Here is a 24638-nt window from a genome sequence, read left to right on the forward strand (position 1 = left end):
TCCCTTCTGTTATAAAATCATTTATGAAGTTGGCCAAATAATGTCCCCTTTTGTCAAGGTGCTAAAGCTCTTTTGCTCTAAAGTAATTACATGAATTGAATACTTCTCTTCGAAGAAGAATGTTTAGGAAGACACTGTACTAATATAAAAACACAAGCTTACCATTTACTGCATATTATTTATTGAGCAGGCACTGTTCATATATGATATAACACTTTCAACATTCCTTCACTGAAGATATGATTCTTCCTTTTTGAAACCTGTGAGATTAAGTAAGTGGCCCAAAGGTCATCTAACTAGTAAGTGACCGAGCCTGCTGCTTTTGCTACTAAATCACTATGCAACACAGTATAAGTTTTGGATAGAAATAGAATATTGCTATCAAAAACCATACTGTGAAGTGAGTAAGGACTGGATGTTAGTAGCTTATTATTTGTGAACCAGAAAAATGATGAACTAAATGGGTTCTATGGGATGTGGGTAAGCATCCGCGCTGGAGTGCAGTCTATGCTCTCTAACTGCCAGGCTGTGACACGGGGTCTTGGGAAAAAATTACTTAAAGACTCTCTTCTTCCACATTTACTCAGATTTGATATTTTAAAGCCAACATTTGATTATATACATTTTAGTTTCTATTCACTATTACTACTTATAAATGTTTATTACTACATACCTAAAGATCAGCTATAAAACTACTTCTCTCCTGAGTATTCTATAGTATATTGACTCTATCTGAGTAGAGAGTAAAGCCTATTTCCCTCCTCTCTGTCCCTGGTAATTATACGCACATCCAATATAAAGAGGATTATTAATAATTATTTAATAAATTCTGAACCACCTTAATAACCAATTCACTGAATGTCTCCTTGTTCCTCCCTTCTCTGACCATCGTTCCCAAGAATAACTCAGTTTTCAGCATTCTGGACCATAAACAATTCAATGATGATTATTCTAAAACTCTCTTGAGTCTAGAATAAACAGCAGTCAGATATAATTCCGATATCAGAGCATCCTTCAAAAATTCACAAATCATAAAATATGCTAACATCCTTTCCATTTTCTCTGTCTTTTGCTTTGTTTCCTTATCTGTATCAGAAACTGACTACATAATTTTAAAATCAAATTTTAAGCATAAAAAATGACTGCACTGAGAAGATATCTCAGAGAATCAGAAAGAACATCAGCCTTAATATCAGAAAGCTCAGCTGTAGTCCAGCTTGTGTAATAGACTGACATTTGGCCAGGCAAGTCATTTAAACTCCCTCGACCTTATCTGAGACATGAAGCGGCTGCATCCACAAAGAGACCAACCAGCTCTACACATTTTAGAGAAAGCAAGGTTATTATAATGTATAAATGTTTCTAAGATATCAGTGTTATTGTTTTTCATCTTGACTTTGAAAATTAGAGATCTTAAAAGCATCTAAATATTTTTTTTTATTTTATTTTATTTTTTTATTTTTTAGGCGAAGTAACCCTTGTTTGACCTCACAAATTGCAAGGACCTTTTCAGCTTACAATCCCTTATTTTTTTTAGTTTTTACGCCTACAGTGCCTGGTCTTGTTAGGTGGTCTCTCATCCAAGTACTAACCAGGTCTGACCCTGCTTAGCTTCCAGCATCTAAATAGTTTAAAATGTTGTCTAAAAAATTAAAGCCAAAAAGTAGTGAAAGACTCCAAACTTGCAAAGATCTCAGGGCCAGGCTCCGAATTTTAGAACACTCAAGACAGAAAGGAAGAGGGAATTTGGGGTGAAGTGTAGGCAGGACTGACTATACAAGTTGCAGAGCCCATGGCAAGATGATGATGGCACAGCATTTAACCAAGCGTGACTCTATAAAAGCAGTGCCCTATGTGATTGTACAGGTCAGACGCCCATGACGCTGGCCCTGGCTTTAAAAGACACAGGCATAATAGCTAAAAGCTTTTAGTTTCTATCCCTGAGCAAACTTAATCATGGTTACTGAAGTGAGTCATCGTGGTCAGAAAGGTATCTCAACTCTTGTCCAAAAGCCACTATTTTCCCAAACTTACCACAAGGAAAAGTCTAATAAAAAGTCCAATAAAAAAATTTTTAATAAAATATTTTTAGTTAATAAGCTCTCTTTTATTTAATGTGAATGATTGAACTGAATCCCTTTTTTAGGTCACTAAACTTTTGATCAACCATTACCAGGCTGCTGAAAACTAGCAGAGAAAAAAATCTGACAACCAGTGACTACCAATTTCTGGTACCAAATTTCCTCAAAGTTGCCTGACAATTCTAGCACATACTTACTCACTCCTTCTCCACTCCCAGTTCCTCACAATGTCTATACCTTCATTCTCAGTCCTCTTTCAAGCACCTGCTCCCCTCTCCTTCAACATCTACAGAAGCTAAATTTAATATAAAAAATAGAGGTTATCAGGTGGTTACTCACTCAACTTCACTCCACTCACCTACCACTAAACCACACATGGGTCCAGCTGCAACTCTATCCTGTTTAAGTCCCATCCTCCTCCCTTCCTCAAGAAGCTATGCCATTTTATTTCCATTATATCTGTATGTTCAATCTTTTCTTTCCTTCAAGCATTTTTTTCTCTGCATATAAATAATCTCTAGTGCTTGTCCTTTTAACTCCTTCCTTGATCCTGATTACAGTACTATTCATCTCTCTTCACGGTCTCTTATGTGAAGAAAATACATACTTTCTTATTTCTACTTCCTCCCTTCCCGTTGTTCACTCTCAACCAGCCTTGCATCTGCCCCTCCTTCCTTCAGCCCATTTCCTAATTCCTAGTTCCTCAAATGAAACTGTTTTTTCTTGCTGTGAAGCCCAGCGTGAACTGTGGCAAACCCTGCATGAGGAAACGCTGGTCAACAAGATTCCAAATCATCCATGAATTATTTCACGTAATTGAGGAATATGGGCATAAATTATATTGTACCAACAAGTGATCGCAATATTAAATTTTCTATTTTAAAAGGGAAACTCTTCAAATTTGGTCTTTGAAATAGAAAAACAGTCTTGTAATGTTTTTAAAGAGGTGGAGACACTTTCTACATACAAAGGGCAGAGTGTCCTTGCCCCGCTGTAAATGTTTTAGCAGCTGTGGAAACTTTCAACAAAATTTACTTCCAGCAACTGAAAGCGATGTGCGAAAACTGGGCTTTTTATCCTGGAGCCTGAAGCACTTACTAAAGAAATGAAGACTTGGAGGCACAGCTAGGAGCTGTGTGGCGCCTTCTCACAGCCCTGCCTATAAACTCTAATGTGGTTTTTCATCCCCCACCACACACCACTGCACCTCTTAAGAAATCATGTATCCTGATTTTGAACCCTTTATGTGACAGGATGAAATACTGTGAGGGAATCCAGGTATGCGTCACACCTCTTTCCCCTTAAAGCATGGGAAAAATGATCCAATGTGCAAATATGGGCATTCTCCCAGAATTCTGGGGGTTAAAGCTCTACACACATTTAGGATCATGGCCTTGGAGAGTAATCAGCAGTGTTATATATATTGCCCTGTTCCTCACTGTGCAGGGAATTCTTCCTATTCGAGATACCTAACGTGCTTCACCTTAAAATCTTACATTCACAAACTTTGTGCCCAGCACCTCTAAACTAGTGTGTTATGTAGCAAGAGAAACTCAGGCCCTAAGAACTAAAAATTGGGCCAAAGGAGCTGTTTCTTTCCTTCTTTGGGGCAAGATAAACCCCAATAGGTATTTTATCAAATATTTAAGAATTCTGGGTACTACAAGTATGCATTGCAGCATCTCATAGGAAATATTTCATTTGATAAAGTGCCCACTGTGATGTGTTATATGTAGTACTCGGTATTATGAAGCCTTTAATTTATGCACTTAGGTTGCCTTCATGATACAGTATATTAATAATTCTGATTCAACCTAAGCTCCACTGCTGACATTATTTCACTTAACAAAAGAAACAGACATGTATTTATGAAGATAAAAAGTTCCACACGGGGTTACTGTGCGCCTACTATGTGTGGAACGTTAAGTTATCTTGTGAGTGCAGTTGTAGATTTGGCCCAAAGCTTTTGTTTTCCAATATCTGCACTTGTAATCACTGAGGCATATTTTCACTGTAGGGTCTCTCTCAATTATCAGGTTTAGGCCGTTTTGCTAGCTTACAAAAATGTACTTTTTTGAAAAGGTAATTAATTACCTACTAAAAAGCTTATATACAATGAGAGTTCAGACACTAACATTAGCTATTCAGAAAGCATGTGAGCCTTGAGTTATATCACTTTATGTCACATAATTAACATCACTTGACTGATGGCAAGATATAAGAAAAGTATGTACTTTATCCCCCTTTATATGGGCAACCAAAATAATACATGCAGAGTTATTTCTCTTAAATATCTGGCAAGGCATATGATTGATTGTTAGAAATTTTTTTGACTTGGTTAAGACAAAATTTAGCCAAATGTTAAAGCATGGAAAATGCTGGTGTAGGCAAAGCGAATATTTTGATAAAGCTTTAAAATCACCCCAGCACACAACATGTTGAAATCTTACCATTAGGTTTTCATGCAGTCTGTTTCCCTGTAGCGAGCATTAGCTTTAACCCTTCAGTGCTGTTGCCGAATCCCATGTTTAGGGAGAGGGGCTGAAGCTTTACTCAGAAGTAAGCTTTTATTTGGGTGGTGATCGTCAGTTTACGTGAGAACTGCAGTGCCACTTGTGTATCTGGTCTCAGTAAAAAGCCTATCTATATCTATCTATATGTGTGTGTATATTTTATGGTAAATCTTCAGACTTGTTCAGAAGGAGATTCTAGTGTTTACTAGTGCATTATGATTTGTGTGAACTTTGTGTTTGAGATTGTGTAAACTCAGGGTGTGTCACATAGATCTTTCTCTTCCTCTTGTGAATTTTCTACCTCCAAATGTACTTGAAGGCAACTTTTTAAAATTACATAATTTAAGCATCCTTTAAGGTTTGCTTTCTAAATGAACTGCTGTGGAATGAGATGGCCATTTTATTGGATTGACTTTCTAGTGCTTCTTAGAGAAAGCCATCACTGAAAGGGTTAAGGTATGTTACTGCAGCAGCTATCAGCAGACCAGCCATCTACCTTTGGTACTTACAGGAATTTTATGACTCTTGATCATATTATCAAATTCTTCATTAATTTTTTTGTATTTTTCTTCAGTGCGTGGGGTGAGTGCATAAGAGGAGTCGGGATCGGGGCTTTCACAGCCTTTGTTTTCTTTCTTGTTCAAGGCCTGCCAGGTTCAGAGAAATATCAAGAGTAAAAAAAATGAAGGGTGTTTTGAGTACTTACACACAATCTTTGCCTGCTGATCATTAGATCAATATCTTCGTTAATTTTCCTGTACTTGTCCTCAGACTCAGGGCTGTGACCTACTGAATCGTCTGCATCGGGATCTGGGCTGTCACAGCCATTAAGGCCCTTCTTTCTCAACGTCTGAAATACATAATTTGGAAAGTTGAATCCTAGACAAAGGCTGTAAGAGACAATCGGGGTGTTACATATATTTACGCTGTCCAGTATTTCAGGTTGTTATTACATATGCTATATTACATTAGGGTAATGAAACCATAGAGAGAAACTGAGTCATTTCAATATAGCACTTAGTACTAATTAAAAAAATTAAAGAGAAATATTCCTTTTGCAACAAAATTTAGTCAGCATGAGGGCTGAAGTTTTCATGACATGGAATTAATACAAAATTTAAACATCTAGTGAGAGACAATTACAGAAGAATACAAGTAAGGTGGGAAATTGAAACATTCTATTTTCCCACAGAAAAATTAGAAGTCAGGACATTACACAATGATTTCAGAATCTGTGATCATGACACAGGCAGAAATGTTGGAAACAGATCTCTAGTTTGAGTTTAACATAATGGTTGACACTTGTGGTGTCCTGCCACCCCTTTGGATGTGCACTTGACAGCAAAAGGCAGTATGAGAACTAAGCTAATGTTTTCATGAAGCACCCATTAAGAATGTTCAGACACTGTGATCATAAAGAGAATCGCCTATGTTTAGTCTGGTTAGAGTCTTATACATGTGAAAATCTGTATTGAAATTCATAATACTGGGAAGTTTTCTGCCTAAATGTAGGCTGAAAGAAAAGTCCAAACAGCTGATTTTAGAGAATCATTATTGTGAACTGCGTAAGGAAGCCAGAGAGCACCAAAAATAGTCAATAACTACCAAAGTAGCAAAAGTTCTTCCGGGTTCCGGCTAAATAGGATCACCCTGACACTGCCTCTTGACATATGAAAGTAGAAAGTCAGTGCCTTATCTCTAACCTCTTGCCTTCTGAATGTAGGTCTGGTCTAGTCTCAGCTGTCACAGAAGGATAAATAAAAATATAACACCGTAACAGAAAAAGTATGAGTCAGGAGTCCTGAGATTTACTTCCTATTTTTTTTTTTTAAATGATGGTTGTCAACTTAATTGTACAAGATCTGATTTACAGTGATAATGTTATGTTTTTAGAAATCATAAAACTTCTGATTAATCACACAGCTTGCCACGTTAATTATTAATAGACAAGCAACATTTCTGACTTTTCTTGGTACTACTAAAATCGTTATAAAGAGCTGTGTACCTAAGTGTATCTCATTAATGGAAAGTTCAGTACAGCTCATCTTTATTAAAGACAGAATTCACATATAAATAAAGCAAAAGCTGCGACATCAAGTTAAGGAATTCAAAGCTGAGATAACACTCCATCTTTAATTCATGCAATTGGGGAAAATAAATAAAACAACATGAGTTTAAAAGGGGGTGTCAGTCTTAAAAATTTAAACTCTTTGGCTCCTATCAATGTGTAACAAACGTAATATTATTTAAAATTAGTTTCTGAGGCACTGAAGATCTTCACTTAAAATCAAAATCAGAGAGTTACCATTTCTAATGTATCTATGATACACTGCGGCTCTGTAAATATTTATTAATGTTACAGTGGTATAATATAACAAATAAACATATGGTTACAGCTTATTATGTGGTAAAATGTTTGAATATTAAAATGAATATTTTGACACAAGATGATAAAATATACATTTATAATCTTGGGGAATTTATAATTGGTGGGGCTTCCCATCCCCCTATCAGGGATCTACAGATATCATTTTTACCCAGAGTAAGTACTCTTAGAGTGTTCCACAATACATTAGAATAATAATTTTATTTGCTAACTTAATTTCCCTCATTTTAAACACTTTTGCTAGCATTATCTCAACCACAAGAACATTCTTCCGGGTGATAACTATTTGTTGAATTATGATGTGTTTTTGCTTTGATCTCCACATATCCTTGAGCTTTTAAGAATAATTTCTCAGTGCCTTGCATCATACTCCACATATTTTTCATAAAAATTTGCTTACGTAGAGAAAAATATGTAAGATCAAGAAACTATCTATTTTTCCAACTTTACTTATATTTCTGTAAGGTGTTAGAATATTCTTATATAAACCTTCATTTAAAGTCACATTTAGATTTTTCAATGCGCACTTGAATCTTTTATCCAATAAATCTTATTGTAAAAATTATAGTTGTTTTGATGTACAGATTTTTGACAGCAGAACGCAAGGGTTAAGAGAGACCTATCAACTGTCATTACAATCCATCTGGCACATACATGTGTGCTAAATATCCTTATGAAGCTTTTGGGGGTAGATATTATGTTTGGTTTTTAAAAATCCAAACATCGATTACATGTTATTGAAAGATCTCCGCAAATATTAACTCATTATCTCTCACAAGTCTTTCATAAAGATTTTAGAAAAACCTTATGCCAGGTCTCAACCCAGGGTGGCCAAGGACGATGGCCCAGGCCTCCTGCCTCCTCAGGGGCAATGTGGGGCCACTTTTCACTTGCCTAGGTTTTCTCACATTCATGAAGTGAAGGTTGTAAAATAGAGCTCTGCCACTCACACAATCAGAGCATAGAGTGAACACTGACATAAATTTGGTATAAATTTTAAAAATTAAGCTGCGGACAAATTTTAAGTATGAAAGCATGGCTAAAATACTGATATTTCTTAGCAAATTTTAGACAGAGTGGAATGCTTATTAGTCAGTAAAACACATCCATTAATGGATTAAAAAATCAGTTTGATCAACAGTTCACTTCATACTTGAAGAATTATGTAAACTATCAGGCAAAGAAAGCAGGTAGCAAGAAGTCATGAAGAAAAAAATAGTGATGCGAACGAGGGGGAAAAAGTGGCTCATTTTCTTCCAATAAATTCATCTTGTATCTGACCACATTATCTTACCATGAATATTACCAGTATGTAAGTAATGGAGTATCTCTACCACTGAAAGGTACGTTATAGTCTTATTTCAAGTTAACTTGTATTATTTTAAAAAAGAGCATTTCGAGATATACAAACACAAACTCCAAAAGCAAATTAATATTGAGTTCCAAATTCTCATAATCACATAACCAGAACAATGAAAAAATTATTCAAAAATATTATCCTCAGCTCAGAGCTTGTAGAGCACATTTCTGCCAAGAACAAATGATTACAGTGGAACTATAATGCTCTGAAAATGGAAGTGATGGCACAAACTTGAATACCATAGTGCGAATGTAGAACTGTAAGAGCCGTCTTATCTTTATTATATTAAAAATATACAGCTGTTTAATGAGGACAAAGGAATTACTGTTAAATTCAGCCAAGTCTGTTTTTATCACAGTAATAAAAAGTCAGTATAAACTAAAGGGATTACTAGATAGATAAATAAGCATTATTCCTTCAGGCTTTTTTTCCTAATAAAATCAAAATCTGTGCTGCTGGCCTTTGAAAGCTTCTTTGATCTTGTACAAATGTTATTGGTCAGGTAATGTAGGCACTTAAATCATTATTCTTTTACTGGGACTATATAAGTGTCTCTCAGCTGCATTTATATAAGTGTCTCTCAGCTGCCTACATTTTGAAAAGATTTATTCTGTATGTCAAGATAAGGCAGAAGATCTACCGAAACCACCAGCTTCTCTTGCTATGTATCTGAGGAAACTCTTTTTTCTCAGAGAACTCTGTAAATTCTGAGTGAGCCGGTACACCGACCGAAGTTAGCTTTCCATGTGAGACTGACACTTCGGGGGGAGATCAATTGACTGTAGAGGCTTCTGGGATGTTTTCACAAGGCAGCAATTGTCATGCAGTGAGCCGAGAACAGCCGTTTCTTAGAGAAGTAGATTGACAGAAGGTGACATACTCCAAACAATAAAAGGGAAAAGGCGTCCAGGCAGGTAATCCAAAATCCACGTGGACTCTCCCCTCCCAGACATGTGGACATATGGACCCTGTGTTATTACATTTGTTCACCGGGAAAACTTGAAATCCGTATAAACTGACGATGATAGGTGACAGGTGCATCAAAAATTCTAATGAAAGAAATGCAGGGAACAGATTCTATTTCATTACTGAAAGGAATATAAATGAAAAAAAAAATGCCACATGGAGCTCTCATGTCTTGTCTCAGGCATTATGTTATCAAGTAGAAAATGCCTGCTGTATAAAATGGTCAAAACTAGTTTCCCTTTCTTAATTATTTCTTAGTAAAAAAGAAATAACTAAATTAGTGGCCTATTCCAATTAAATGAAGCTATATTCCAATTAAATGAAGCTATATGTTTTATATTATTGCTATTTAAGTAAAATTCAGCTTCTCCCAGAGTGTCACCATCACAGATTAAAAGCTTCCAATCATTCCATTTCTTTCCATGTCTGAAATCTTAGTCTCCAAGAATATATATTTTCTTATATCTATCCACTATACAGCAGAAATTTCAAATTCTTTTGAGAAAAACCCAAAAATACTCATTAATTTTTCTTAAAATATACATAATCACCCTTTCTTGCACAGCTGGCATTATTACCTTTACTTCAAAGAGTTAATGTGTCAAGAACACACATGCAGGAATTATTTCTAATAGTTGCATGCATGTCTTGTTCACACCAAAAAAAAGATATCAGCCTTGAAAAGGTGGTTTTGTTTTCTCTGATACTAAATCATTTTCGTGCTTGTCTTTCACAGCTTTATAAAGATAAGCCTCTGCTCTTATACTGAATAGTCTTTAGAAAGTAGTCAATCCACACAGAACTAGGAAGTGCAGTTGAAATGGATTCTGCCTATAAGAAGTTTCTGAGAGTATTTCGTAAACACCCTCCCATAGCTGAATGCTCACACTCATGACTCTGCTGCTTCTAGTGCTTTCAGTATCTGGGGAGTGGCTGCCCAAGGGCTGTGCTCGATGGCTTATTTCATTTAAAACATATTCAGCAAACAATTATTGAAACTTTACTATACTCCAGATGCTGTTTTGTGCACTTGATTTTTAAAGAAGCAGACAATCCAAATTCAAACTAAAAAGCTCTGAATTGACTTATAATATTGTAGGCTATTTTGGGGATTTCTAGAATAGATTACTTAGGCTGGGGGAAGATCAGGTGCCAAGAAACTTCTCCATAGGTTTTAATAATCAAAACTGTAAGCATTGTCTGCACTCTCTCTCCTTGTTTCATAGTTCTTCTTTGTTCTTAATATAGAAATAAAAAGACATTAAAATACTGCAAATTTAGTGCAATTAGTAGGTAGGCTTTAATTAGGCAAGCAAATCATATCTAGTACAGAGTATAAAAATTAAATTTTACCCAAAATTATTCATTTGTGGTGAAAATTTTGATAAAAATTTAAAAATGTAAACCTTAACAACATTATATTTCTCTAGGTTATTAATGCTTATTCTAACTAGATATTAACTTCCACTGGGGGAAGGGTGGGAAGAGCTGGAGATTTTCATTATTTTTGTTTTTATTCATTTCCTCTTGTCTTCCAGAAGGGAAGGGATAATGGGGCATAAGCAACTGGCCTTTCACATCTCATGTCCTTGCTCAAGCTGACTCCTGGAATGAGCTCACAAGTGCATATTCTCTGGAGGTGGACAGTCTTCCTTCAAGGCAGAGCTATCATATCATCTCCTCTCTGTAGACATCTCTTATCACCAGCGCTGAATTAATTTCTGCCTCATTCGTGCACTCCTTTACTGTATACATTTTTCTATGAGAGCCTTTATCGCCCATTATTACTTGTGTGTTTGTCTCCTTTGCTAGCTTGTGAGGTCATTAACAAGGCACTTCTTTTCTTTTTTCATGTTTAGAGTTTCAATATAGAGTAGAGCCTGCCACGTTACAGAAGCTCAATAAATGCTTGCTGAATGAACAGAACACACATTTCCACTTCAGTTTTAATATTTGCAGAGGTTACGAGACAGAGGCTGTCTGGCTGTTTGGAGGTGGAGATGATAGGAGGATCTAGAACCTCCTGATATGCATTTACTAAGTGCTACTATGTGTCAGGCGCTGTCTGTGGTCCTCTGGATGCAAAGATGTTTTTTTCTGAACATATGATTAAGATAATTTGTTTATACGGTTTTCTTCCTACCAGTGAGCTTCTGGAGGTTAGAGATCGTTTACTAGTCATCTTATAACACCAGGATTTTAGCACGGGGCCTGGCATGTGGTAGAATAAATGCTTGCAGCATTAATGAGAGATTGAATGGATGGATGAACAAAACAGGAAAGGATGTTCTATTGCTAGAGGGAGAAAGAATAGTCTCAGTGAAGTATTTTTGCAGCTGCAATTTCTTTTATCATTTTATGCTATTATTTCACATTAGATCAAAACTCAGCTTTTATTTTATTCTTTTTAAGTAACAGTTATAAATCGACTATTTTTGAAATGTAGAGTTTTTAAGCTAGGCATAATTTATATGATGTAAGAAATAAATTATAACTCGAGATTTATATCATTGAACACTTAAAATGTGGGCTATTGGTCTAAATATGGAATGTCAGAAAAACTAAGTACTCATGAACTCTTTAAGGGCTGAAAGCCATAAGTATATAATCTCAGTGATGAAATGTGTAGCAGGAAAGAGGGCCCAGCATTTAGCATGGAAGGAGAAAAAGGGAGTCGTATTCTAGGCAGAATAAAAAGGATTAGAAAAGGAAAAACAGAAACCATATAGGAAAGAGACTAGGGAAACTTTTGTCAATGTGAGTCTGATACTATAAATTTGAAATAAGCAGGTTTTAAAATTCTTGGGCAAAGTTCATCTTTTTCCCCCATCCGTGGATGCTGGCCTCCTGTTCCATTATTCTCCTGGGCTTTAACATTGGTCTTATTTGGAGCCAACCTTATCCTGGAGGATTCATGGAATATCAGGGTGATTCTAGGGCCATCTAGAATCAGGTGATTCAGGCTTCCTCAAGATAAGTCAGTGGTTTGAGTTTTTATAAAGGATTCTTCCACCACCCCTCTTCTGTAACCTGGACAAGGCATGCATCATTAGCCTGGTCTAGAACAGAACGAAGATGGGGAAGTTTGGCACACTTAGCCATGAAAGGCTCCCTGAATCCAGGAGAGATCTGAAGTAAAATACTAAAGAGGAAACATTTTAATACATAGAGATTGAAATGCATGCTAACATATGCAGTTAATCCTAATAATCTTGATAGAGAAAGCCAAGAAAACAAAGGCTGTAATACAAAATAAAAAACTGGACTACACAGGATCAAGTTGTACATGGGTTTGTGAAATGGACAATGTTAGTAATTTCTCAAATAAGGAAGGAAAAGACAAGACCGAACTATAAATTAGACAAAGAGAGGGAAGGAGTAAATTAACAAAGATCAGGAAGTATAAAATATGAATGTAACTTCACCTACAACCTTTTCAGACTATGGCATTTTACTTGCAAATTGGTTACAGGGACAAAAAAGCAGAATCTTGGGGCATGGATTCTTTAAAAATAACACATTGAAGCATCTTTTATAAACCATTAATGACTTAGATTCACAAAAGGAAATGTATATGTTATCTTGAATAATCAGAGTTAGATCAAATCATTACTTTTACTTCCATGTAGGCTCCTATCTGGTAAATGACTTTTAATTCACATTGGGTAAATCCATGGTTAATCATTTGAAATGGCAGTAGCCTACACTGCCTTATTTATCAGTCAGCTCAGCTACTGTTCTGTCACTATGCTTCCTCATTTCTATAGGATTCCCATGATCTCTTCTACTACATCACTTCTTTTCCCATTTATTCTTTTGATTCCAACCTAACCCCTCACCCATTCCCCTCCCTTCCTTTCCTAGCAAATATCACAAACTAGTTTTTCAAGCTGGAAACTCAAATCACCCTTGACTCCATTATCTCTCAACTCAACTACCATTATTTTTTCTATTTGGTCTCCCATCCTTAGTCTGTTTGTCCTCTGACCCCATTTTCTAGTCAATCATCCTTCCTACTTTTGGCAGGGTCTCATTAAAATGAAAATCGAATTGTATTACTGTTCTCCTTATAAAACGTCTGACTCCCAACAGCCACACCCACTAGTTTTCATAGCAAGCCCTCCCAGCAGTCTGGGTTTTGCCAAGAGGGAACTTCTCACTGTTTTCCAAGTCAGGCATGTTCCTTTAATAACACTGTTTTGATATGTGTCATTCATTCCTGTCTGGTATACAAACCTTAGTCATCTTAGGACATCTATCACCTTAATGCCATCACTTGTTCTGTGAAGATTTTTTTGAACTCTCCTCGGCATTTAGGGACTCCCTTTTCTGTACACCTACAGTCCTTGACTTTTTGTGTGTTTTTAAAAAAATAAATATGGTATTTTATATTATAATTTATCTTTTAGCATGTCTGCTTTACCATTAGATAGTGAGTTGTATGAGGTTGTATGGTCCAACAAAGGGGGTCTGATTAATATATGTGGGATCAATATATGTTCTCAGTAACTGTTCTTTGAATAAATGAATAAACGAACCAACTTGTCAGTTATACTTTCTAACAGTGACAGATTAACAGGAATGAGTTGGGTGGTCTTCTGAGGTAACAGTGTTATTTATTTGTTTTAATAAGATTATTAGTCAAAATGCAAGGAACGCAAGTTCCTATAAAGCAATCTCTATAGCCACTTCATGACTGTGGCACAAGATATCCTATGGGAGTGGAGGGAACAGGGGAGGTGACATAGACTACTGCATATGGAGTGCAAATGGTCAGATTTCTCTGTTGCTGAGTCCTGGAAATAAAGGCCTGTTCTTTTCTAGCTCCCGAGCCTTTTGTGACTACTGGTGCTCTAAATTACCACCAGGAGGACACAAACATATTGAGAATCTAAAGTACTACAAGAGGCGCTTTTGCACATTCTCTTCTCTTTTCTATGTTCCCCTCAGAAACAAGGGCATTACCTATAATGTAATTTGAAGACTCTCTGTTAGTTGGGATACGTAGTTTATCAGTAGCTTATCTGAAAAGCAGAGTATACACAGAACATTCAATAAGGCAACACAGAATAAAGAGACTTATGTTGACAACTGATTGACTCATGTCATAACCATTTCAATCATACCTGACTGAAAATGGTACCCAAATCCTCACTTCGGAGACAGCCGGGGGCTCCCAGATGAAAGTTAGATTGCTTCCTTTCCTAACTTCTCTCTTCCCACCCTTTGCCAGGCTGGAGAGAGGTTAAGAGGTCCAGCGGGCTTGGCCCTGGCCCACTCCCTCCTGGCTTCCCTTGGCCTGATGGAAAAATTTCTCTCTTTGTCATTCATTCTTGATGTAATTTCCATGTCTTACATCATAGGACCAACCTGTACCAATAACAGATTTCAATCTAGGATATCACTGAAAATACTTCACCAAGTTCTTTTCTGTTCTACTATAAACCATTAATGACTTATTTTAATAAAAGAAAATGTATATGTTATCTTGAATAATCAGAGTTAGATCAAATCATTATTTTTATTTCCATGTAGGCTCTTATCTGGTTGTAAATGCCTTTTAATTCACGTTGAGTAGATGCATAATTAATCATTTGAAATGGTGGTAGCCTACACTGCCTTATTTATTAATCAGCTCAGGACTACTGTTCTGTCATCATGTTTTCTCATTTCCAAAGGATTCCCATGATCACTTTAAGAATCGGCGTGGAGAGAGGTTTTTAAGGACCAATTCTGGATTGTGAACGTAGATTTTATTTATGTGTCCTCGACTTCTTCCCCCGTAATACCTGACATTCAAACCTTTTTTTTTTGCCCCTAATAGATTTATCTCTCTTCCTAATAAACCAGCCTGCTCTCCAAAGGGCGGCTATAAACCATTCTCTGTTGAAATTTTTCAGCAGAAAGATTTTGGGTATTCCATAATGTTTTGACAGCAATGATGGACAAGAGCCTCTTATACCTGACCTCCCCAGTTAGTACTCTGTGAGCATGCCCTATAAAGACTAGCCTAGATGCTAATTCTGAGGGTTTTGTCCAAGTCTGTGATATGCCATCTGGGGGACTGGTATTGACAACTATGTTAGTACATGCTGTTCAATGCCTGTATTGCTCTGACATGTTAAAATGAGGCATCAGGACTGCAGAGCATTGCCGGGATTGTGTGAGAACAATGTGTAAGTTAGAGCTACTGTGGGTGCCAGGGGAAGAGAGAGTCTCAATGCAGTAGAACAAACCTCCACCAGAGCAGAAACTGTCTTTTCACCTCTGTATACACAGCCACTTGAATGTACCAGCACATGGATGGTAATAAATATTGTTGTTGTTAATAAAACGTTATTGGAATCCAAGGCTGCAGGGACAGAGGTTCTTATTTAAAATGGAATCACAATGGGAGCTGAAAATACACAGGGAGCAGTTGCTAAATTTGTACTCAGAGTATATGCTTTCACCCTTACCAACTACTATTCCTAACCTTAGCATCTTCCATCATCGCACAGGAATTTAAATTATAAAAGAATCCATGAAGACTAGAGAGTTAGTGGAATTAATGCCTCTCTTTTGTGCTTCCCCAGAACTTTGTAATTGACATTTATTTCATAATGTTGCTCTTTGTATTCTTGTTTTTATCTCATTTCTAGACTATTAGATCCCTGTAGGTAGTAAATGCCTCTTGAGGGTTTTCTATCCTTGGTAACTAGTGCAGTATCTGACAGGAGAATGTTGCAACACATTGGTTCACTCTTCTGGATGGGTGTCTTGCAGGAGAATACTGCTAAGGAGAACCTCATAACATATAATAAGGAGGCAAAAGTTATTGGGGATGTGAGTTTTTCCCTTTAACACTGAACCTTCTTTCTCTCTTTTCAGTATTAGTAATGTTTATGAGGTCTGTCAAAAGCTAGTGGCCTTGGTCTCTAGTCTTACTCTGATTACTTGTCTTTTTTGATGTAAAATTCTCTTGGTTAATCAGCATTAACATTTTAATTTTCTTAGCTGACATACTGGAAAACTCTCTGCTTAACAGAGACTGCCCAAAATATAATGAGTAGAACAGTCACTGGTCAAGGGTTGGCCAGTTAAACCAGTAGATGGAAGAACACCATCAGGTTCCACCATACCTGGCTTATGAACAGGAAACCAGATGTACCTCCAAGTGAACAAGGGGGCCAGCAAGGCTGCTGGAAGTCAAGATTTGAGGAAGAAAGTCTCCTTATAGGATTGAAGGGTTGTCATGGACGTAGAGGTACTGGATGTTAGGCTTATAAGATGTTGTCAGTTGGTCAGAGAACAGGCTTACCCACACTCACTTCTGGCATTAAGAAAGTCCCTTAGCCCAAATCTCCAAAGTGTATAGCAGTACATTTATGATGTCCCTCCTTTCTTTTCTTCAAATAAATTTGTATTGCTTTATACCTCTTATCTCTCCCACTACATTAAAAACTACCGGTGAGGAAAGACAGAGTCTAATCTATTTATCCTCTACAGCTGTTGTGTCATTACCACAAATCTAATATGTAGATCGGTAATAAGCGGTGAATTTTACATTCAGGTGCCTTGAGTAGGTGTCCAATGGAAGAAAGTCTGTTAAAATTTACTTAATAATCAAGGAGCTTCAGGTAAATAAAAAGGTACTTAAAAATCCTCTAGCAGTTGCTCAATCCTTTTCTGGCTTTTGCTGTATTTACAAAACATGCGGACATCATTCTTCACTGTCTTTATTTAAACTAGCCCGCCCTGGAGTCCTATTACAGCTGTGTACTCTGCAGGGCCACTGTGTGCCTGCCTCAGTCTTCACACAAGACTGAGACCCTTGAGGCCAGGGGCCATGCCTTTTTTAGCTGGGTACTCCTGAAGTAGAGCACCTGGCTCTTAGAATTTCATAAATTAATGTGAATTCTGACTTCATTAATCAAATGGCTTCTATTTGCTTTCCTAACAATATAATTATTTCCAGCTGGTACCAGAAAAATAACCAGAGTATCTATAGAACAGACATCAAAAGTGCCAGTAGTGTTTTGAAGTTAGGACCTTCGCTTATCTTTCTGCAAGGACTTGCCCCCTAGTTTCCTGGATCATTTTTTACTGGGGGCTGCTGTCTCCTGGACTCACACCGCAGTTCCTGCCATTTTATATATGGATATGATGGGTCATTTCTCATTAGTATAGGCAATTGTGGATTATGTAATGATTAGAAATAAATAGGCCACAAGCCATCTACAAAGCATATTCTGAAAATACCTAGTATACATTCCATTTTGGCAAACTGGGATCTTTCCTTCTGGATTAAATATTTATGAATAAAATATAATTCATAAGAAATGTTTTGCAAAGTCTAGTATTATTAATATCCACTGCTGATCAAGGCCTACATAGGCTGTCATCTTTTATGTGCAAGTCTAAATTTTTAAAAATTTATGTTTCCAAATTAAATAAACTAATGATTAAAATCGAACTCATTTTTTTTTTATTTATTTGCCTTATGATATGAATGTTATCCATGTATGAATTTATTGTCCCAGAATCTTGGACCAACTCATAGTTCACAAAATCACATTTTCCATGACTTCATACATTATACAGATAAGTAACATTCTTAGGTTTTGCATTTAGTCACGTTGGATTTCATATGATGCCACAAAAGTTGAAAAGAGGATTAAGAAATGAAAAATGGAATGGTATGGAGAATATTTAAGGAAAGGAATGACAAGAATGAGAGAGGAGATAGATAGATAGATAGATAGATAGATAGATAGATAGATAGATAGATAGATAGATAGATAGATAGGTAGGTAGATAGACGATAGATAGATAAATAGAAAGTAGTTATTGGGAGGGAGGAAGGATTGCGGGAGGAAGGGAGGGAACGAGAATGAGTGAGAGAGAGAAGTTGAGAGTGTTGTGAAAGAGAGACTAAAAGTAATCAAATGAGCACATTATGTAATCCCTTGGTATGTAAACTGGCCTCTCATCACGTCCGGGCTCAGTACTTTACGATCTAATATAAAGCTTTATCACAGGCAGTCAGCAATTTTGCTCATTCTGATACCCACCTCTAGCATGGCTTGGCGCTTGTTGTCTTCCTCAGTGAGGCCAAGTGGTGGCTGCCAGCCCTACAGACTGCTCTGTCCTCTGACCCCAGACGGCCTTCTCTGGGGAGTCTCTGTGGCCTTGGGCTTCTGGCCCCTGTGGCATTAGTTGCCTGTTTTTGTGGTCATGATAGCTTTAATAATTTCAGGCATTATCACTGGAAATGTACTATAACCTGATTTTTAAGTTTAGTATTTCAATTTCCATAATTTATGAATTCTCAGTGATTATGTTAGTGCAGTGGCAAACTTAGATTTTTCATTCATACAATAATTTCTTCCATATTATTCATTAGGTAATTATAAAAACATTTCCTCTTCCATGGCATGGAGAGGAAATTAAACCAGTCTCCCCGCACTAACAAAATATTAATTTTCCCCTTAATTGAATCTGGCCTCAGCAATAACACCTACCATTTATCGAGCATTTACTATGTGCCAGGGACTGAGCCAGTAGGTTTGCATGGATCTTTTTAAGTCCTCACAATCACTCTTCCACTATGATTACCATTCTGCAGATGAAGAAAAAGAGGTGCAAGATGGTGCAAGAACTTGCTGATGTCCACAAAGTTAGTGATAGCATCAAGTTATGGACTCAGGTACAAACTCCAGATTTCTCTTCTCTCAGCTATTTCACTATTCTGCCTTTGAAAGTTCATCCAATTATAAAGATTGCCTAAATTATGCTTATGTTTTCTTTGAACATTTACTCATAGCTGAAATGAGTGAAATGTCTGACAAATCTTACTTTTTTTCACAAAGGGATATATTTGTAATAGAATTTATTTTCTGATGAATAATCTTATCTAAAATGTTTTTCCTATTGTTCTGTCATAACATCCACTGAATACAGGGAAAGGCTCCTTCGATAACATTCAGGTTGTGGCTACCGAGTTCAAATGAAGGGTAGGTTGTTGAAAACCTAAGGCAAAGCAAGGATGATTAATTTTTTTGATTCCTACATTCCTTTGTAATAACATTTAGGCTGTATCTCTCTAGGTAAAAAGAAGCATTGGTTTATTGCAATTATTAAAATAACACTAGCAAGAATAAGATGGCTTTATATATTTCGGTGCTTATATCTTTAAGATTCACAAGCTAACTGCTCAGTTCTTCAACTTGCTTGAGTAGATAAGGGATGGTAACTACGTGACTACATTTTTGCTGGGGTTGAGAGGTTAGGTAGGGGGAAAAGAGAAGAAACATGATTTTATGGAGAAACTATAGTTTCTCTCTGGGCAACGCTGTGGGATCACGGAAAATTTTTGTATGCAGTATAAATATTCTTCCTTTAAAACATGAGTACATAAGCTCTTTCTTTTGTTTTTTGAAATGAAATGGAGAACGTCGTATTTTTTTATAGATTGGACAGGTGGGAAAGTAAAAGAAATGACTGTAAAAGTTCCCCCAAATTTTCAAGTTATGAGGAAGACATAGCAAAACGTGATCTCCTTAAGTGAAAATTTCCCAAAGCTCTAAGGAAAAGGGAAAAACTGCAAGAGAGCTTCAAGAACCACAAGCCTTGGGTTTTTGCATCAAAATCCGCACTGTTAGTAAAAGCTTGGGCAAGGTCTGGCACAGACCTGACTCAGCAGAGAAATGCCACCCACAGTCACCGACTCGGCTTCCGCAGTGGCTGAGCTGCCCTGTTTTCTCTGGAGGGCTCCCAGCCTGGCCAACACACCCGTCTCTCAGATGGGAAACTGGATTATTTGAAAATTGAAATTAAGCAAAGTTGTATAACATTTAAAAGAAGTTTGCAATTATGATACTTGGCTTTTCACACAGGTTTAAAGTCAGTTTTCTGTTGAATAAATAATATTAACCACATATTAGCCACCTAATAGTTTTCAAATGCCTCAAACAGCCATCACCACCATTCTGAATATAATCCCTCTCTTTTTTAAATACCACAGTTAAAAGATGAGGGGAAACAGTACCATTAAAAGAGGAAGCAAAATATGGTTCAAAATCTCTTTCCACATTATTGGCTAATGGTCAGAGGAATCCAGTATATACTGAGATAAAGTATGTAGTTAAAGCATGTGGCTGGGAGAAATTAGAACCCCCTCCCGTCTGCCCACCTTATTGTGTTACTTTATTGCTGAAGCCAAAGGGCCAGATAGAAATCAATGAAAGTTTTGTTGATCTGACATAGGAACTTGTGTACAGTGAGATGGAACTTATATATCTGACTTCATTGGCTGGAAACGCAATCTCACATTAACTGCACGTGTAGAGGTATGTATCTGTGTGTGTGCATGTGCGTGCACGCACATGTGCATGTGCACATGCACTGTATGAAGTTAAGAATTTTGAAAGGATCTTCAGAATTGTTTCTGAGTAGATGTATTTCTGCATAGCTATTTTTATCTTTTTTTTCCTCCAGAAGTAAATATTTCAATTTTGTAATTTAGACCCCAGAAAAATAGGTTGTTTTATTGTAGTATGTCTGCAAACGGAATGATGGTTTCTAATGGAAAATGAATTTCTTTTCCTAATCATAATATAACAAAAATTTTGCTATCCTATAATTTACTATATTTTTCTCTAATATAATAAAACCTCATATCCATAGGAGCTAAAGTGTTTCCCTATTTCTTCTAATATTGATCAGCAGGTGTTTTGATCTCAGTAGCCAGACATCAGGTGCGGAGTTCAGAACTATAAATTTGTTGCACCTTCTATCAGTTAAATTAGGGCTCTGATGGTCAACTTTCCTCAAGTCACAGTTCACCTTTGCTAAATTTTCAGAGTGCAAAAGAGGTGTGGTTCAGCACAGGGTGTCAAACATCAGTGGTTCAGAAATGATATCCTTTCCCCAGTAGCAATGTACATCGTGGGCATGTGACTGAAATATTTAAAACACCTGTTCCCTTGGAACTAAGCCAAATGTGTAATACATTAGAATGTGCTCGGCTCACTTCCAGAAGCATGTATGGTTACTGCCATCAAAATAGTTTGAGAGCCAGGGCAAAGATATACACTGGAAGCAAAGGAGGATTGAGGTATTTTATTGTTAACAATATCATCACACTAAACACTGTTGGCTAGGTAGTGTTTTAATGAAATCGATTATTATTAGTAGTAGTATTTATTAACTGTGTCAGTAAAGAAATTGGCAGTGTAGAAACACTCTTGTTTTAGCTTTGCTAATTACTTTCATTGCCTTAAAATTTCAATCAACTTCCCCCTTCCCTTCCCTCCCTCTCCCTAATCCCTCTTTCAGAAATTGTCTGTGTTCTTCCCTAGATACATTAGTAGTAGTTCAAAGGGAACACCAGAGAATAAATTATATCCTAACTCTATCTGCCAGAGTTCACCAACAGAATTTGGGCAAGTGCCTCTGTCTGATGGGGCTCCATCTTTATTTTTTAAAATCCTGTTTGACCTCACTTAATAGATTCCCTTTGTGATTCCTTCCTCTATCTTTTCCTTAGTTTTAACATATGTATAGTGAAGATCATATCTCTGAAGAATTTCATAACTTTATTACATAAGAAATAGTTATAATTGTATTATATATAACAATTGATAAAATGTGACATTTTGTTTAAATGTAATCACAAAATATACTGAAAATTTCAATGTCCAAGGTGTGTGTGTATATATATATGTATGAAAGAGTAAAAAAATAAATTTTCCCAAAATTTACACATGCAAGAAGGAGTAGCAGGAAAAAAATAATATGTTTATGAGCATCATGTACCCAACATGTATTAATGACTATATACATACATTATGTAAGTTAATTCTTACAAAAAGACCACAAATGAGACTTATTATCTCTATTTTACTGCTTGGGAAGCTGAAATTTGGTGGCAGTTTAGAACCTTGCCCTGGAGCACAGATTTTAGGAAAGTGGTAGAAAGCAGATTTGTCTGACTCTAAAACTTGTGAAACTGTTACACCTAAACTTTAAAACTACTATATCACAGTCTTACAATGCAAAGGCTGGGCTTTTATATTATGATGTGAAAATGTACAGGTAGAGTTTTTATATCTGGCAGTATTGAATCCAGAATCTTGATCTGTTTATGTGATCACTGAAAGTGCATATACTTTATTAAAAACTAAATTTATAGATTTTGATTTTCTTCTTCAATTTAATCTAGAGAAGCTTATATGGGTTAAATACACCTCCTGAGGTCTCTATAATTTGCTCCTTTAATATACTATATATGACAAGTAGTCCTCAGTCCGAGAAATGGATGTGCATATTATCAGTGCAATCTGAAATTATGTGCATATTTCAAAAATAACTTGTTTTATGTTATAATCATAGATGTTTATAAGATGACATACATGGCTTAAATATATATAAGTGTAATGAAAGGTTTTAGGCTTTTTAGCATACACACATATACATGTTACTTATAAAAATTAAAATCTTTTGGCATTTCCACCTTTTACAACCCAAATTGTTCCATCTATAGTTACATTTTCTAGTAGACTCTTGCTCAAGAATTAGTTGTCATTATGCTATTCTACTGCTTGAGACCATACAGTATCTTTCTTATATCTACCGTGCTGCATCTAATTCCACACCAAATCTTTAGAGCACTTGATTCACCTGTATCCTCTTTCCTATTTACCTTTCCATCTTTCTTACAGCTGCTTCCATACATGAACATTCTATTCATATCAAGCTAATAATTTTCGTGACTTTGCCCATTTCTTCTTGTGGATCTTGGCTTAATTGGCCTTTTGAAAGGTTTGCTCATATCCTCTTGATCAATTCATATCCATCTTTCAGAACTTGACTAGTTTGAGCCTACAAGTGACTATCACGGCTACCTTTCCTGACTTTTAAATACTCTACTTCCTAGCAGTTAGTACCTGATTACAAGGTATCGTCACCAAATCGTCATCATCGTCACAAACTTTACTATGTGCTAGACTCTGTTCCAAGCATTTTGTTCCAAATATTAAATGTTCAATCATCTAATTCTCATAATAACTATGTACTAGGTACTATTATTAACTTCCATTCACAAATGAGGGAGATTAAGACACAGAGAGCCTAAGTAACTTGCCTGGAGATATACAGCTAGTATGCAGTGGTGATGGGATAAGAACTCAGGCGGTCTAACTCCAGAACGGATGCTCCCAAACAGCATGCTACGCTGCCCAACCACAAATAGCTCATAGTGCCTGTTATGTTGTTTTCTCACATGTGTTGTTTCTACCTTAACTAGACTGTTAAATTTTAGACCATGCCTCCCAAACTAGTATCTCTCCTAACATCACTATAAAGTTCTGTACATTCTAGGAATCTAATAATTATTGCTCGAATAAATATATCTATAGATGAAAGTGAAAATTAATTTTCTAAAATATATATATTGGAAGGCCACTTAAATTTGAAGGTAAAAATAAAGTTAAAATCTATCATGCTTTAATTAATTCATAAAATAAATATAATGTCATTATCGCTAATGAAATGGCCATATTAACTTCTTTGTTATCATATTTAATAGTTCTTAACTGTCGTTATAAGCATTTGAAACCTAAAATAAACATACCTTCTTTAGTTTAAACCAAACTGCTTGCATTACTTTGGCTTCAATTACAGATAAAAAATACTGTAGACACTTAAAATCCCCAATGATTAGGAGGTAGTCAAATCAATATCAGCTACATAGTACATAAAGGATGGATGCAAATTTTATAGCAAAGAAATAAATTATTAATTTATATCTGTTTACTGTAACAAAAATTCGTTGTCAGCCTTTTCTGAAGTTTAATAATGCTTGAGCCAAGATCAATAAATTATATATGAAAATATCACTGTTTAAGGTAAAAATGCTACTAAAACAATTATATTATTTAATATTTATGAATATTATATAATATATTATGTGTAGTAATTCATGCACTATTCTCTCCATATGATGGTCTGCTATAGTTATTACAGCTCATATCATTAAATATCCAGCAATATTAAAACATTTTTAGCAATTAAAAAATAGCAAACATTTTCTATATCACAAAACTTTTGCTAGTCAAAAATGAATATAATATCAAAGATAATTATTTCCCAAATTGAATTTATCCTGCATATGGATAAATATGCAAATGACTCAACAATGAAAATTCTGTTCAAAAAGTGTACATATAAAAGGCTTTGTTCCTGGAATGTAGCTCTAAGTGGCTCACTATCTAGGTTGAAAATGGCCATGCAGGGTTGTACGTCCTATTTTTCCATGCCTGCAGTAAAGATACAATATGAGAATTCAGCTT

At 36.0% G+C, this 24638-nt stretch overlaps 1 protein-coding gene across 4 annotated transcripts in view; it reads right to left on the reverse strand.

The window, feature by feature from the left end:
• MEF2C (myocyte enhancer factor 2C) overlaps positions 1 to 24638 on the reverse strand; it is an 88446-nt gene that overhangs the window by 33870 nt on the left and 29938 nt on the right. For 2 of the 4 annotated variants that reach the window (XM_006913206.2, XM_006913207.2), the window contains exon 3: positions 5301 to 5444. The exons of the other annotated variants lie outside the window; for them this stretch is intronic. In XM_006913206.2, the coding sequence (XP_006913268.1) occupies positions 5301 to 5444 (144 nt within the window). The remainder of the gene's footprint in view (positions 1 to 5300; positions 5445 to 24638) is intronic. 4 annotated transcript variants of the gene reach the window in all.

The sequence above is a fragment of the Pteropus alecto genome, unplaced genomic scaffold, assembly GCF_000325575.1.
Source record: "Pteropus alecto unplaced genomic scaffold, ASM32557v1 scaffold20, whole genome shotgun sequence".
Classification (NCBI taxonomy): domain Eukaryota; kingdom Metazoa; phylum Chordata; class Mammalia; order Chiroptera; family Pteropodidae; genus Pteropus; species Pteropus alecto.